This window comes from Oculina patagonica, chromosome 9 (genome assembly GCF_052425735.1).
Source record: "Oculina patagonica isolate OP01 chromosome 9, crgOcupat, whole genome shotgun sequence".
NCBI lineage: Eukaryota > Metazoa > Cnidaria > Anthozoa > Scleractinia > Oculinidae > Oculina > Oculina patagonica.
In genome coordinates this window covers 28,977,515-28,994,589 of record NC_135766.1, presented here as the reverse complement: position 1 = coordinate 28,994,589, position 17,075 = coordinate 28,977,515, and the positions used below count along the sequence as shown (strand labels likewise).

Below are 17,075 nucleotides of genomic sequence, written 5' to 3'. Positions count from 1 at the left end.
AGGGAATTTTATTGTAGTACTTAAATTCAAAAATTTACTTGAAAAATGTTTACTGCGTATTTTGTTGCATATTTTGTTGTTCGCTTGAGCTCCCTCCACGAGCTCGTCTTCCTCACGATCATCGAAGCAGGCAAAGCGCTGTGGTTCTTCTTTCTTTTGTTTTTGTTTTTCTCGGGCTTATATGGGAAGAGAAAGCAGGAACATGTATCAAATATTTGGTATTGTTTTCCATTTCTTTAATATTTGTACTTGAAATTACTAAGTCTTTTTGGCAGTTTTATAATAGTTTTGTCCCCCTGAAGAAGGCAGCATTGCCGAAACGTCGGGAATAGTTTTTTGACTACAGCGTAGTATTTACATTTTTTTCATTTATACATTCAGCACCTACGCTGCGCAGGGTTTCAATTTTTTTTTCAAAAATTTACATCAAATAAATCCGTACGAGCAAACGTGCTCATTCAAAACTTCTCGCCCTTTGCTAATGCCTCGTTACAGAAAACAACGTACTCGACGTTATACATTCAGCACCTACGGTGCACAGGGTTTCAAATTTTTTTCAAACATTTACATCAAATAAATCTGAACGAGCAAACGTGCTCATTCAAAACTTCTCGCCCTTTGCTAATGCCTCGTTACAGAGAACAACGTACTCGACGTTTCTCTTTTAAAACAATTAATTATAGAGAGCTCAGAAAACTATCAAGAGGGTCCTTTTGAAAGAAATTTCAAACCGCCTTTGAATTGTATTTCACAAGCCAAACACCACGAGAGCTTGATAAATAAACTTAAAAGCATACACTCACTCGCTAGACCATAAGGGGACGCCATTGCGGCTATCAACAGAACGCAACCTCGGGACATCTCTAGTTTTTCTCGGCCGAACCGCGGCCAAACGTTTTCGCAACAAAAGGGTAATGAATACGCGAACCACGAAGTTCGAAGTCTTATTGTTAAAACTATGAAGGGGAGGCGTTGTTTCGAAACTCAGGGCCTGTTTATATGGGAAGAGTTGTCCCTGATAGGAGAGTTACCCTCTCCCCCGCGCTATCTTTTAACGAGTGTTTATATGAGAAAGTTGTCCTTGTTGACCGAGCCAAAACTTGGCCCTGTCGGTTCAAAAGACTGGCGAGAGTTATTTTGAAATATCTATTATGGCGGCCTTTTCTAAACTCAGGAACGCTGAAACATCGACGAAGACCATTTTGGACAAATTTACCGCCGACTTCGATTGTGTTTTGGTCGATTCCAGCATTTGCGTATGCTCCGTATGTGTTAACTTGTCCCTGGTAGGTGAGGCAGAAATAACCAAACTGTTTTATGGAAAAAAGTTGGCTCGCTCCCCAGGGTCACCCTACCTTCAAAGCGAGTGATCCTCCACCCAGGGTCATCCTGCCCCCCGAGCCAACTTTGAGTCAACTTTGCAATTTCTCATAAAAACAGTTCGCAGCTATTTATAAAGAAACGTATGAAAAGCTCTCTCGCCCGGGGTGGCTCGGTATGGAGGGTAACCCTTTTACCAGGGACAACTCTCCTCCATATAACCAGGCCCTCAAAGTCACTCAGGAATGACGACTGTAATTCAACGCCTCAATGGTCTCAAGCTTCGTTTACCATGTTTGGTATGGGATATTTACTGAGTTATGAGTTGAGGTGAGTTTGAGTCGAGTTTGAGTTAAGATTGAGCTAATTTGAGTTAACGTTTTCTGTATATTTTGTGTTATCCTCCGTGATTGATCTACACTAATACAAAGGACAACGGTAACTACAAGCAGATAAATGACTTTATTTTTTTTTTTCAGAAAAAAAAAAACAAGCCGCGGTAAGGGGGGAACAAAACCGAAGGCCTACCCCCTTGATGCGGCTCGCGGGTGGGTGGGTGGGGAAAACAAAATTACAACGATGGTGCAGTATCCGTAATTCAAGGGCGCTTTGCATTCGACCAAAAATTCCGGATTGAAATTCCGGGTATTCCGAGTGGCGAGTGGAACAGTATTTTCCAGTTGACTGCATTGACAAAGCAAAACAAATGGCGAACTCGTTGCCTCTGTTTTGGAGTTGTTCGACGACTCTGAAGTTAAAACGGACGATATTTAAGCAAGTACGATGATATTATTTCAGTGCAGCTTACATGCGAAGGAATTTAAATCGAGTTGACGAGCACTTTGAGTATACGATACCAGCGTAGTTATTTTTCCTGATGAGTTCAAGAGCCACATTCGAAAGACGATAGAAACATGCGAGTTTTTTACTTGCCAGGTCGTGCCCACAGGAAGGATACCACTAAGTAACAGATCTGAACGAGCAATCATTCGTGCTCCAGTAAGGGCTGAAAGCTTTTGGTAAGAAATAAACACGCCGAGCACTGAGAAGCCATCTCGACTATGAGGAGTCCGGCTCGGAGAAGCTGGGCCCAAGCAGAAGGGAACGGAATTTTCCGGTTATTCCGATCTTCCGGAACGTTCAATTAGGAGGTTGTCCCAAAAATCCCGAATTTTACTCCGGGAAATTTCTGTACTATTTGCTTCCCAACCCGGAATTTCCGGATTTTTTGGTTGAATGGAAAGCGCCCCAAGACTTTCTTGGATTCATTTACATAGGGCGAACCGTTCCGTAAGTGCCAGCAAACAAACTGAGACAAATGCAAAGTGCATTGCTAAATGAGGACAGTTCAGTTATTGTAAACAATCTTATACCCTGGATCAAAACAATAACGCTCACAGGAAAGATAATATTTTTTGATATCACAAAAACCTCATCCAATAACTGTTAAGAATCGGCAATAATTTAACGCTACGAACATTGTGAAACTCGTACAATCGGCTGCAAACGACTCGCGGATCGATCAAACCTGACTGTGAAACCTTGTTCACTGGAATGCACAGTACACACCACCGCGAACTTTATCACAATTAAACTTGACCAGTTCTTCGTCTCGGTCATGGTTTTCACAGGATCGATTTTCCACGACTTTGACAATTCATAAAAGAAACCGGTTTCAACCGAAAGCGCATTTTGGAGTGAAAATGAGGTATACTGATAACTTAATTAAAATATTTCGCAACATAACTCATTCGATATATGTAAAACAAAGAAAACATGAATATGGTAACTTTTTTTATCGATAACCACACACTAAGTTTCCAGTACCGGCTACAATGTTGCAAAAGCTTAAAACATAACTTTTATGCGAACTAACCTAAAAAAATAAAACTTGAACATTGACAAAAACTGAAAGCGAAAACGTTAACACAAAGTTAACAACGCTTCCACCTCGGTACTTATTGAACTTCCGTGTGAAGCAACAAAACTACCCATTAATCGCTAGTTTTTAGATTACTGAGCAATGCAAGATAAAATGTCAAATCGGCTCACTAACGCTGCCACACTATGACAGCTTTTTGATTAGGTTTTGATATTTTTTCCATTATATACATGACCAATCCGTTGAAAGAAGCGAAAAATGGCACAGGCCAATAGCCTGCTCGTGCAGCTGTTGAGTCTTCGAGGTCATTAGTAAATGCTACAGAGTAAGTAAAGTCTGTCTCCGAGCCATGAGGCCCATACAGCCGGAGCTTATCCGGGTTTCCGTAGCATTAAGCGACTAGGAGTATTGCTACTCCCCCCTGGATGAGATGCTAGTCCATCGCAGGGTTACCCCCCCCCCCCCCCCCCCCCAGCAGTAAATTCGCCGGTACCCATTTATACACCTGGGTGGAGAGAGGCACTGTGAGAGTAAAGTGTCTTGCCCAAGAACACAACGCAGTGCCCCGGCCAGGCCTCGAACCCGGGCCGTTCGACTCGGAGTCGAGCGCGCTAAACATTAGGCCAACGCGCAATTATTGACAGGTTTTGACAGGTTTCATGTCAAAGCTCTAAAGATGCTGGAAAACATGCATGGTTTGGGCTCTTTACTTTCAGTGAAATGTCCAAAAAGACGAGCTTTCTCAAAGCGCAAGGAGATCTTCCTTTGTGTGATGCACCTTAATTAAAACCCGCAATTAGATTGGTTCCTGAGAGAAGCCCCGATCAGAATTTTCATCAATTGAAAAGTAAATATTATGAGAATAAACTTTGTAGGAACCTTTAAAGTATTTCTAAGATGAATAACGCTTACCATAGGAACTTGTTCTCATGAATACAAAAGAAAAGGAAACCCACAGTAAACTGAAAGAACCACTGCGCCATTAAGTCACCAAGGGATCTAAGAGAGCTTCAGTTGTCAAAAAGTCGAACTGCTTCTTTTTCCACACTCGAGCCAAAATGCGCGAAGTTAACCCTATCCAGACCGGGGGGGCGGAAAGTGCCCGCGCCGACTTTGAACGCTTATAACTTTTTTAATATTCAACCAAACGCTGCCAAACTTTGCGACTTTATGTAAAATTTATCTGGCATTATAATATAGATAGGAGTCTACGCGCGCTCTGATTGGCTAAAAACCTATGTTTTATCCAAGTATAAAACATAGAAAAATCATGTTTTATTGTTTTTCGTCAGCTTTCCTCGAGTGCTTCGCGCGTCGTTGACTGTTCGTCGGCTATAACCACTCGAATCCAACAAGGTAGAATGGAATACATGTAATTGTTTTATCGAATTCCTTTTTAAGTATAAATCCACTGGACATTTCATTTTGATGTAAACGAAGTGAAATTATGAGGCGGGAAAATTTGTGCCGCGGTGTTCACTTCTTGAGTTGAATGAAACTCGCAAGGAAAGCGAGCGAGAGAGTTTTCTTTCGAAGATTTGCTTCGACAATCTCTACTTAAATCGTCTATTCATGCTGGAACTTGATTGTGACAACAATTATGGTTTACGGGAAGATCCGAAGCAATAGCTTTTTTGGAAATTATACGGCTTGTTCAAGCCGAACGAAGCAAGGGACGGCTGTCATCGAGACTATTATATTATGCTGAGACGAAATTGCATTCAGAGTCGGTGAAGTTTATTGAAGTTCATAAAGACAAGACCAAGATTGAAAGGTAAACAAATTTACCTGAAATGTTTAGCCTCATTTTATGTCGAACACTGAATGAAATTGTGTCAGTTTTCTGGTCTTCCCGTAAACTATTTTCTGCTTTTCATCTTTGTTTACTCGCTCTTGTTGTGCATATTTTTAATTAAACGTTTCACTCGCGGTGTCTAAAATCTATATCATAAAGCAAATAAAGAAGCCTAAGCCATGTTTTATTCTGTCATAAAACACTCCGGGCATTTGAGAACACTCGAGAAATGTAGAAAACATTCGCCTGCGGCTCATGTTTTCTACATTTCCCTCGTGTTCTCAAATGCCCGTCGTGTTTTATGACAGTATAAAACATGGCTTAGGCTTCTTTATTTGTTAAATAATTTGGTAGGGTAGGTTGTTGTGTCAAGAACTTGATGTCACCATCGCAACGGCATTTTGACAGGCATGTTTTCCCAAATTTGTAATTTTCGTGTTTCTATTAATGGAAAATAACTTTAAAGCAATTATTTTCACCTGTTTACGGGTTTTTAACACATTTTTATTGGTTTTGAGTATTTTTCAGTAATTTTGGGCGGTTTTCTGACGTTTTGAAAAAAATTCGAAATCCAAGATGGCGGATCCAAGATGGCGGCTGTTTTGACATTATGATGTAATTGTCACGTGATGTGACGTCATCATCCCACGTGACATATACCAAAAGATAGATTTTGGGACAAACTATATATCCTGTAAGTTTCATAGTGATTGCTTAAATATTCTGGAAGTTACGGAGGGGGGCGGAATCCGTCCCCCTCCCCCGGTCTGAAAAGACCAAAAAAGGCCCGGTCTGAATAGGGTTAAAAGATGACTTGCTTTCTTGAGGCTGGTTCTCATATGATCGCCCTATCGTTAGTCCCTATCGTCTCTGTCGCCTCTGTCGTTTGCAAATTCTCGTCGCAGACGTCTCAGTAATGTTCTCATATAATCGCCCCGATCGCAAACAAACTTTTTGAAGCGACAGAGGCGACAGAGACGATCGAGGCAATCATATGAGAACCAGCCTTAAATTGTAATTGAGTTTCACAGCTGTGTTTCAGGTAGCTGTTTACATAACCTATTGAGGTGACATGGTTCGTTTATTGTGACTTGTCTAGTTAGTCCTTGAGTTATGAATTAGTGATGAATAAAGTGGCTTGTTTTTCTAAGCATTTCCTTGAATAGAAAAAATCTTAAACACGATGCTTAAAAATAAAAAAATGGAGGCTTATATGAATTTCGCTAACTTAACCTGATCAGATTAGCGGTTAGAATTCTTGAAGGGCAAAGGAAATCACATAAGTTTTTCAAGTACCTCAGTCCGATTACGTAATTTGTTTTTAAAGATAAAGCCCTTAACTAAAGCCCATGAAAGAAAAGAAAAACTTTAGGTCACATGGTTAGTTAAAGGCGATAATACGTTTCTGTAGTACACTTTCCAACTTCGAATCAAAACTAAATCAACATGTCAGTTAATCAGGACAAGGTATCGATTGCAAAATAAATGTACGAACAGGAAACCTTTCTATTTAATTTGTATTGGAACATAACCAGGGAATTGTTTTCTTTCAAACAAAATTGACAACAGTAAAAAAAAAACTTGTTGACAGTTATTGGAAAATTTGCGTATCTGGCCTTAAAAAAAACAAAAAATTACAAATGAAATTGCTACTCCCCCCTGGACGAGCCTGAGCTCCCTCGGTTCATTAATAAATAATTCTTACTCTACGCGAAATGTGTGGAGACGCGATGGCCTAATGGTTAGCATGCTCGACTCCGAGTCGAACGGCCGGGGCGCTGCGTTGTGTTCTTGGGCAAGACACTTTACTCTCACAGTGCCTCTCTCCGCCAAGGTATATAAATGGGTACCGGCGAACTTACTGCTGGGGGGTAACCCTGCGATGGACTAGCATCCCATCCAGGGGGGAGTAGCAATACTCCTAGTCGCTTAATGCTACGGAAACCGGGATAAGCTCCGGCTCTATGGGCCACTTAGGCTCGGACCGAGACTTAACTTTTTACTCTACGTGAAATAAATTTAACAAAATTGTGGCCTATTCAAGCATTTTATGATTGTGCTCTGGAGGCTTGAACTATTGACATAGTTACTGGTTTAATTTGCGACTTACTTTTCACGGTCACTAGATTCTCAAGACGCGTGCATCATTTATGATTGCACATGTACTCATAAGTTTCTCTCTTTAGCAAAAGAAATATTTTCAAAAATTCTAGCACGGCGAGTAAATCAAGCCGAGAATGGCTATGGCGCGATGCTGTTTATTAGCTATGGCGTGCTTCATGTTCTTAACTATCCAAGACGCTGGTAAGACTCATTTGCTTCTATTTGGTCATAAAAGTTTACCTTTTACATTTGCGTCTGCTGTTTAGTTTCACCGAACTGATACAGTGAGCTTTAACACTGTGCGCGAAGATGTTGTATTAGCATTAGTAACTTGCAAAATTTCGAGAGAAAAAAAAAATAGCTTTTCTTTCCGTATTGCCTTTAAAGGATTCTGCTAAGCATAACAATGTTACCTTACTCTATACAAGGAGGGTCATAGTAAATAATTAGTCTCGCAATAACGTGGATTTGTTAAGAGCACTAACGAATATAAGATGTAAAAAGTCTTAATATAATCCAAAACAAGTGAAGTCGAGATGCAAAATAATTTTCCAGTTCAACTCTTCTTCCCCTTCGCCGTCGTGATTTCCGAAGGGTCTTGTTTGGGTTCCCAGAGGAACACACGAGGGATTTGTCGAAATTTCCGATTAGGATACGAGCGGGAACTTTAAACACTCGGAAAAAATTAAGTGAAAGATAAATTCTACCCGGGAGGGTGACACTAGTAGGTTTTGTTTGGTGAAAATATCGACGTCCCGGGGAAAGGTTAGGGGTGACGGTTGCATGAAGTTGAACAAGTGTGAATAAAAATGTTTTGAGTTCTAAGCGTTGGTTTGCGTCTTCACAAATGTGAATAAAAGTTTTAGCAAGATTTGGAGCTCGAAGCGAAGGTTCTCGTCCTTGTAAGTGTATCTGTTACTATTTATTCCGTACAGAAAGCGTTAATCCATGCCGTGGGAACTCCTGCTACTTTATCTCGACCGCAGAAGAAGGGCGCTCATGGGATAACAACCGAAAAACCTGCCACAGCAAAGGTGGTGACTTAGTTTCTATAGAAACCTTAGCGGAATGGCAGTTTATTAACGGAGAGATTCAAAAGAAAAGCATTGAAGGACCCAATGAATGGCAAATTGGTTTGAATAAGGTGGGAGGTGTTTGGAAGTGGATAAATGACAGCCCATTTACCCTGGCAAACAAGTGGCAAACGTCAAAGGGAGAGCCATCTGGTGACGGAGATGTGGCTGTCATATCAAAGGATTACCCGCCTACTCATCAAGGCGAATTTAATGACCTTCCAAGAACGGTTAAGAGAGCCTTTATTTGCGAGTTACCCAAAGCAGGAGGTAATATTAAGCTTCAGCCCAAAGGTAAGTTGGAAAAAGTTGAAGAAAAAAACACAAGCACAAATCGAAAAAAATAGCTGTCTTTTTATTGCTCGAGCATCAGGAAGGAAAGAGACAAGGGCTAAGATAAAACGCTCTTGTCTCAAGAGGGGGAAAAGTTTAGTTTGCTTTAATTTGTTGAAAGATAATGACTATCAATTTTAGGACATCACAAAATCTTGCGAAAAACTTCATTCTTGATTGAATTAAAAACACTTAATTATACTTTAACATTTTTTTAAAACATTTTGGTCTATATATAGCAATCTGCTATACTTTAACATCATGTTTCTCCACTTTACCTCGCAAAAACGCAGCAGGGCCCGGTTGCATAAAACGCCCGTAACACTTACGGGTATACGTAGATGTACTCGTAACTGAAGTGACGGTTAAATCACTTTAGTGGTCCACTTACGAGTTACTCGAAAGTGACTGAGAGAAATCCATCGTAAACAGCCTGCCTGCTCGGTTTTCGTTGCTATCAAATGCTTGGAGATACTCGTGCTGCATTTTAAGAAGCGCATTTGTACATCTGCCTCCTGTTCTGTAAGCAAACTGGTTATTATTCAAGCGGCACACTGCGTCTTCTTTACAAAAGGTGTTTGCACCACTCGCTCACATGTCCTAGCAATTACCGGTGTAACACAGATTCACCTAAAGTCCTTGTTGGACTGGAATGACTATTTTGGGGAGTGGATAGACATTAGCTTGCTTCCATGCACAAGGCCACCTTTGCGTTGACAAGGATAGGTTCCAAATTGCTTGTACTGCAGGTGCCAATATGACAGCGTTTTCCTTCCAGATCCAGAATGGTATATTATCTGGTCCGGTAGCCGTTTGCTTTGTTTTGAGCAGAGCATAATAAACCTGACTTAATGTGAGCTGTGGTACAGGAATGTCATTGAATCATTTCCCATAAGATTAACGTCGGCCTGTATCATTGTTATTGGACATCCATGCTTTGGTCAATTCGATGTTTTCACCGCTCCCATAATACATTTTGTTTACCCCCCAAAATTTTTGCTTAAGCTTTGTTTTCAATTTCTCTTGGGATTTACAAGACGAACAATCGTCCCCAGAGAAATTGAAAACAATGCTAATGCAATTATTATTTTTTTTTGGGGGGGGGGGGGGGGGGGTAAAAAGTGCATTACGGGATCGTGAAAAAGCGTATTGTCAATATCGCGGGCTCACATGTACAGCTCATCGAATCCTTGTCTTTTTGAAGCTGATCACTGACCAGGTTATGGTTTTCCATTGAAACGCGGGCTCAATTTTTTGTCTGGAGTAATGACAGGATTTTGTGAACGCAATTTCTGCGATTGGAGTTGATGATTTATTTTGGCTGTGGAGGTGTATATGTTTAATAACTTAGGTAACAGTATTCTGGTCCGGTAGCCGTATGATTTGTTTTGAGCAGAGCTTAATAAACCTGACTTAATGTGAGCTGTGGTACAGGAATGTCATTGAATCATTTCCCATAAGATTAACGTCGGCCTGTATCATTGTTATTGGACATCCATGCTTTGGTCAATTCGATGTTTTCACCGCTCCCCTAATACATTTTGTTTACCCCCCAAAATTTTTGCTTAAGCTTTGTTTTCAATTTCTCTTGGGATTTACAAGACGAACAATCGTCCCCAGAGAAATTGAAAACAATGCTAATGCAATTAATTTTTTTTTTTTTTGGGGGGGGGGGGGGGAGGGGGGTAAAAAGTGCATTATGGGATCGTGAAAAAGCGTATTGTCAATATCGCGGGCTCACATGTACAGCTCATCGAATCCTTGTCTTTTAGAAGCTGATCACTGACCAGGTTATGGTTTTCCATTGAAACGCGGGCTCAATTTTTTGTCTGGAGTAATGACAGGATTTTGTGAACGCAATTTCTGCGATTGGAGTTGACGATTTATTTTGGCTGTGGAGGTGTATATGTTTAATAACTTAGGTAACAGTATTTTTAAATGAGAGTATTTTTGCAAAATGTTAAGATTAGAATCATGTAGCCGAAAATAAGTTTGAAGCTCTGCTTCTAGGCTTAACTAAATCTATATATTACGTAAAGGTCTTATTCCTCTTGTAACAGCTGGCTGTTCGAGGAGAAAAATATGAGCGTTATGAAACCTGTAGTCTTCAGTTTTTAACTACGGTTTACAGCTCTTGTGTTAAAAGCAAATGCCTATATCTAATCTGCGCTGTTAACGAACCTAAAGCTTGCATGCATATTTCTGTAGAAGCAAAGAATCAATACTGTAATGGTATTTTCACACACAAAAAAAGCGGTAATTCAACTTTGCAATTGTCCTGCAACAACTTTGAATGTCATCGGTGAAAACATTAAGTAGTCCGTAATTATTTCACAGTGTTTTTTTAGCATTCTTGTTAAAATTCAGCTGACTTCACATCTTTTACTACCATTCGGTATAGGAAGCGTTAATCCATGCCGTGGGAACTCCTGCTACTTTATCTCGACCGCAGAAGAAGGTCGCTCATGGGATAACAACCGGGAGACATGTCAAGGCAAAGGTGGTGACTTAGTTTCCATAGAAACCTTAGCGGAATGGCAGTTTATTAACGGAGAGATTCAAAAGAAAAGCATTGGAGGACCCAATGAATGGCATATTGGTTTGAATAAGGTGGGAGGGGTTTGGAAGTGGATAAATGACAGCCCATTTACCCTGGCAAGCAAGTGGCAAACGTCAAAGGGACAGCCAAATGGGGACGGAAATGTGGCTGTCATATCAAAGGATTACCCGCCTACTCATCAAGGCGAATTTAATGACCTTCCAAGAACGGTTAAGAGAGCCTTTATTTGCGAGTTACCCAAAGGTAAGATGAAGAAAAAAACACAAGCACAAATCGAAAAAATAGCTGTCTATTTTTTGCTCGAGCATCAGGAAGGAAATAGACAAGGACTAAGTTAAACCCTCTTTGTATATACCACACAAGTGAATAGTGCTTTCGCGCGTGCTGATTGGTTAACTCGGAGGCGATTAGCAAAATACTATTCACCTCCGAGCAGCTAAAGAGAAACAAACTGCCTTCGCGAGTCGCTTTGTTTACTGAAAGTCCGCCACTATTCACATCAACTTCGATGAATAATTGTTAATTATCTCAAGAGGGGGGTGGTTAGTTTGCTTTAATTTGTTGAAAGACAACGGCTATCAATTCGGACATTACAAAATCTTGCGAATAACTTCATTCATTTTCAAAATTTGCTCTATACATGAAGACAATCTGCTTTACTTTAACATTTGTTTCTCCACTCTACCTCGCGATAACGCAGCAGAAAACCAAGATATTTCTTTGGAACTCAGCAAAACGTCTTAATTGTCGAGTAAATCTCGACAATACTTCACCCTTACCAGCCCTTACGCATTGCATCTTCAAGGTAATCGATTTGGAAAAGTTTAGGCTTAGCGTGTATACTGCCCTAGGTAAATACAGTTATCTTTCTATATTGAATTGTGGTACATGAAAAAAAATATAATAAGCAGAAGCCTGATGTATTGTTTTTAAAATTTAGTATCATCATTTATTAAGTTGTTATTCAAAATCATGATTAACTTTTGAACGTTTACCTTGACGACTATAATGAAAATATTAGTTTTGAAATGCAAAATCTGTTATTTTTATAAATGAATCAAGCTATTATAATTAATCAATTTTCACAGCATATGCAGATGTCTTTTTTTACTGCAATTAGATAACATTGTATCGATAACCACATTTTGAAGCTGGATTGAGCTTACAGGTTTTCTCTGGTTCGGTAGTATTTTCCGAGTTCTTTTACTTTTAGCGGAGCTCCAGGGTGCGTAGCGCACCAGCGGAGCACCATAGGTAAGAAAATTTGGTAAACCCATCAAGGCGAAAAATGGTTATCGAGTGAGCGTAGGTCCGCGGGTGCCTTCAAACTCTCGAGAGGGACGAGGGAGTCACAAGGCAACCTGACCATTCCCCGTCTGCTTGTATCTTTGTTATTGGACATCCATGCTATGGTCAATTGTCCATATAGCGGGATCAGGTGTACAGCTCATCGAGATCTTGTGGGTCTTTTTTGAAGCCGATCAATGACCAGGTTATGGTTTCCCATTGAAACGCGGGCTCATTTTTTGATCTTGGGTAATGACAGGATTTTGTAAACGCCATTTCTGCGATTGGAGTTGACGACTTATTTCGGCTATGGATCTTTTTTGAGTTGTATACGTTTAATAACTTAAATAACAGTATTTTTAAATGAGAGTATTTTCATTAAAATTTAATATAAGAACCATGCAGAAAAAAAGGGTGCAGCTCTGCTTTTAGGCTTGACTAAATCTATATATTTCGTTAAGGTCTTATTCCACTCGTGACAGCTGGCTTCTGTTCGAGGAGAAAAAATGAGCGTTATGAAACCTGTAGTCTTCAATTATTTTTTTTTTCTACACATTGATTCGAATGACTAATATTGCAAATTTCAAATCTTTTGTTGAATAGTCTTCTAACTGAACGGTTTTCGGTTCTTCTAATGATGAATTCATTTCTTTCAGCAGACAAGTTTTTAATACGGTTTACAGCACTTGTGTTAAAAATTTAGCAGATGCTTATCTAATCTGCGGTTTTAGTGAGCCCAAAGTTTGTATATGTCTGTAGGAGCTAAGAAGAATTACAACACTGGTATTTTCGCAAACATTAATTGAACTTTGTTCCGCAACAACATTGAATGTCATTGGTTAAAACATTAATTAGTCCGTTATTAATTTCACAGTTGCTTTTTATTATTATTTTAGCATTCTTGTTAAAATTCAGCTGAATTCATATCTGTTACTATCATTCTGTATAGGAAGCGTTAATCCATGCCGTGGGAACTCCTGCTACTTTATCTCGACCGCAGAAAAAGGTCGCTCATGGGATAACAACCGAAAGACATGTCAAGGCAAAGGTGGTGACCTGATTTCCATAGAAACCTTAGCGGAATGGCAGTTTATTAACGGAGAGATTCAAAAGAAATGCATTGGAGTACCCAGTGAATGGCATATTGGTTTGCATAAGGTGGGAGGTGTTTGGAAGTGGATAAATGATAGCCCATTTACCCTGGCAAGCAAGTGGCAAACGTCGGCGGGAGAGCCATCTAATGACGGAGATGTGGCTGTCATATCAAAGAATTACCCGCCTACTCGTCAAAGCGAATTTAATGTCCTTGTAAGGAGGCATACGAGAGCTTTTATTTGCGAATTACCTAAAGGTAAGATGAAAAAGTCGGGGCTTATATATCCGGGAGGGCTCATAAACGGAATAAAAAATTTTTCGAAACGAGCCACGGCAGCATTGATCGAAATGCATTTTTTAAGTTAAATAGTCATATTAAAGCAACATTTAGCCCTGTTCAGTACTGTCATCAAGTAGAGGTGGGCTTATATCCGGGGGGAGGGGGGGCCTTATAACCGGCTGCATTTTTTTGTTGTTTTTTTGTTGGTAGATGGGCCTATAACCACGGGAACTTATAAGCGGGGGGGCTTATAACCGGAATTTTACGGTATATGGTCTCAGGATCACGAATCAAGGCAAATTTAAGGTGTATCATCGCATTTTTCAGAAACACACTAACCGAACTTTGAATGGCCGATACTGCACTGTCTGATGTCGGTCGGGGAAGCTGCCTAGCACAAAAAATTGTACTAGACATTGAATAAATTCTCCAAAAAAAAGAGATTTGATTGACGTTTGTGCTTATATAGCAAAGTAACAATGACGTTATGAATTTTGTATATCATAAGTTTGCTCGACATTGAGACCTTTGCTTTTGAAATAACTCAATTTACCCTAAAGTTCAAGAGTGGGAAGTTTAAAACTTCTATGGAAGCGTTTTCTGAAATTAATTGGCTGAATATTTTAAAGCAAAACTTTAAAGATTTGCCTTATTTTTTTGTAAATTCTTCGTTGCCAATGATTTCCTGATAGACTAAAACAGCGTCTTCACGATATTTTTGGACATGTCATACCTTTGGCGTAGAGCTGCATTAAGTTTGCTTCATTTAATTTTACTTGTTGTATCTTAAATATTCCCATTTTACTCATACAGAAAACCTCTGCTATGAAAGTAACTATTTAAAAAAAATTATTTTAAACTATTTTAAAGGCGCAAAATAATGATAACCGTATAGTTCATGTAGCGTAGTTTTGTATTCTCCATCGAACGTGAAATGGGAAATGGTCTTGGGGACGAGAAAATGCTGCAAGGCAGTTCCCTTGCGGGTTTGGCTGAGCTGATTCATTGCCTATCTCCTTAAATGTTCCCTATGATTACTTTATGTAGTTCTTGTTGTCCTTGTAGTCGTGGTTTCCGTAGCCAAACATATGTCGGACGCGTTTGGCCACCCTGTTGAAACATTTTGGCACAAGTTTGAAAATGGTCACTTATTTCTCGCAACTTTTTTGGATGTTGCATGATTTGGTGCTCGTTTGGCCACGTTCGAGCAATTGTTGTGCCGGAGCTTGCTTACTAGTTCGATTTGCACCATCACACATGTTATATTATAATATATTAAATCAGGGTGGCCAAATGAGTGCAACATTGTGCGCGCAACAATGCTGCGCTGGGTTACGTTGAAATGTTGCGTCCCTTTGGCCGGGGTCTTACTTGTTAATATGATCAAATTCCCATTACATTAGGTACGTTGAAATACTAAAAATACTTATAATAAGCACTCTTCAATCTATTAAAAAGTTAGAAAAGTATATATAAAATACAAATATCTAACACGTAAAAACAAATAGGAAACTAAATTATATAGCAATATTAAGTAAAAAAAAATATACTGAATTAAAAGCTATTCTAAAAAGCTGGAACTTTATTAACAACGATTTAAATCTATTCTAATCCTGTCGTTTCTCTACTCTTTCGGTAAGTTGTTTCATAATTTCGAAGCAGACGCCGCTAAAACACGACCTCCTAGTGTCTTTGTAGTCAAACATTTTGGCAGGCTGCAGAAGCAAACCTCTTGAAGATCTAAGTGTAGGAGTTTAATGCTAATTAGTTCACTATGCTTTATTACAGCTACCTGAGGAGATACTGGAGGAAGTCCGGGACGGTGATATTTAAATGGCGACTCTATGTAAACCTCATATACAGAGAAGAGAAATAGAACAGTAGCTAGTTTCCAATGTTTCGCTGTAGTGACAGGTGAACGTAAGATAATGTAACAATAAAGTGCTGTTCGCTAAAAGAGAAAACCGACTTCAGGTTTCTCTTAGTTCCTTGCCCCCTGGTGGGGGATAGCGCCGGACATCAATGCTCGCCATCTATCCCTATTCTTGGCCACAACTGCTGCTGCAGCCCACGATGTTAGTCCCAGCTCAGCGCGTCCCTTCTTTACCGTTCTCCGCCATGTTTCCCTTGACCGTCCTCTGCATCTTTTCCCGCTTGGTGCCCAGGATAATGCCACGTGTGGGTTTCGAACCGACTTCAGGTTTACTTCTCTATAAACCTTAAAAGTGCTTCCATAACAAAATGTGTTAATGTTGTCGGTAGACTAGAAATTCGTTAGTGACAGGTGAGGCGGTAAATAGATATGAGGCGTTTATCAGTGAGAGGCGCTAATTTTAGGGCCTGTTTACAAGCAGGCGGGTAAACCTAGCACATAGGGTTACCTTAGCACCTAGGGTTACCCTAGCGCTCCCACATTTCTTCTTTTTTCATCGACGTGTTTACAAGGCGCTAGGGTTACCCTAGCAGCTAGGGTAACCCTAGCTGAGTGCTAGGGTTACCCTAGCTGCTAAGGTAACCCTAGCGCCTTGTAAACGTTCTGCTTGGGATAACTCGCCTACCCGGGACAACTTTATTTTGGCTCCAAAAAGCTAAATATGTTTAAAATTACCGACAAAAACAGCGAATTGTGACCAAAAAACATCGTGTTCATTCACAATTTGTCGTATTTTTGCACTGGAACGCAATGTTTTCGAATAACAGTTTCTAACGACAAAATTTTACAAGGTTAACTGAAGCGTAACCGGTGTAAGTTGAACCGGGTAAGTAGGGTTACCCTACCTGCGAATTTTGCTTGTAAACCCGGGCTATCTTCTAACCCTCTTGCTAGGGTAACCCTAGCAGCTAGGGTTACCCTACCTCTAGCTTGCAAGGGAGCATAGTTTGCTCGTGGAGTGATAGAGAAAGAAAGTTCGTAAGTGGGGGAATAATCGAATCTGCCCTAATGCAAAGCATTGAAATATCTTTCATAATTCGATATTCCATCGTCATCGGGGCCAACCATGTGGCATCGTTGGTCTCTTCGATGTGTGATTATATTCTGGAGTGTTTTCATTCGAGACGATTCTTGAGGGAGGGGACGTCTATAAGACATGAGACGTTTATTAAACGGACGACTAAAACAAACTAAATCTAATTATCCTCCATAGGATATGTTTAGTTAAAAGCTACTAAAAAAGCGGTAGATTCATCAAAAACTGTCATAATTTTGACAAGACTTCGTCCAACTTCTAATTCCCCGGAATGAAAATGAAACTCAGTTGCTCATTTGTCTCTAGCTTGCAAAGCATAAACGCGTTATTAATTGTTCAAAGCAAGCAACCGTGGACGATAATTCTACATATGCTTGG

General features: G+C 40.0%; 2 protein-coding genes across 2 annotated transcripts in view; both read left to right on the top strand.

Moving 5' to 3' along the window:
- Positions 1–15,692, top strand: part of LOC144664823 (C-type lectin domain family 4 member E-like) — a 197,681-nt gene extending 181,989 nt beyond the window's left edge. Inside the window, exon 4 of the transcript XR_013572852.1 lies at positions 15,581–15,692. The gene's annotated coding sequence lies outside the window, so the exon portion shown is untranslated. The remainder of the gene's footprint in view (positions 1–15,580) is intronic.
- LOC144664733 (C-type mannose receptor 2-like) lies at positions 7,243–15,692 on the top strand. Its single transcript, XM_078525937.1, has 5 exons — positions 7,243–7,301; positions 8,036–8,467; positions 10,908–11,309; positions 13,303–13,704; positions 15,517–15,692. Exons 1-5 carry the CDS (start codon positions 7,265–7,267, stop codon positions 15,522–15,524), a joined length of 1,281 nt encoding a protein of 426 aa, XP_078382063.1. The 5' UTR covers positions 7,243–7,264; the 3' UTR covers positions 15,525–15,692.
- Positions 15,693–17,075: the final 1,383 nt, after the last annotated feature.

What these genes read in the sequence shown, in the direction of transcription:
- LOC144664733 (XM_078525937.1), top strand. Translation starts at nt 7,265, where the DNA reads ATGGCGTGCTTCATGTTCTTAACTATCCAAGACGCTG. An exon ending in TATTAAGCTTCAGCCCAAAG is followed by an intron (nt 8,468 to 10,907) that starts GTAAGTTGGAAA and finishes CATTCGGTATAG; the next exon opens with GAAGCGTTAATCCATGCCGT. An exon ending in TATTTGCGAGTTACCCAAAG is followed by an intron (nt 11,310 to 13,302) that starts GTAAGATGAAGA and finishes CATTCTGTATAG; the next exon opens with GAAGCGTTAATCCATGCCGT.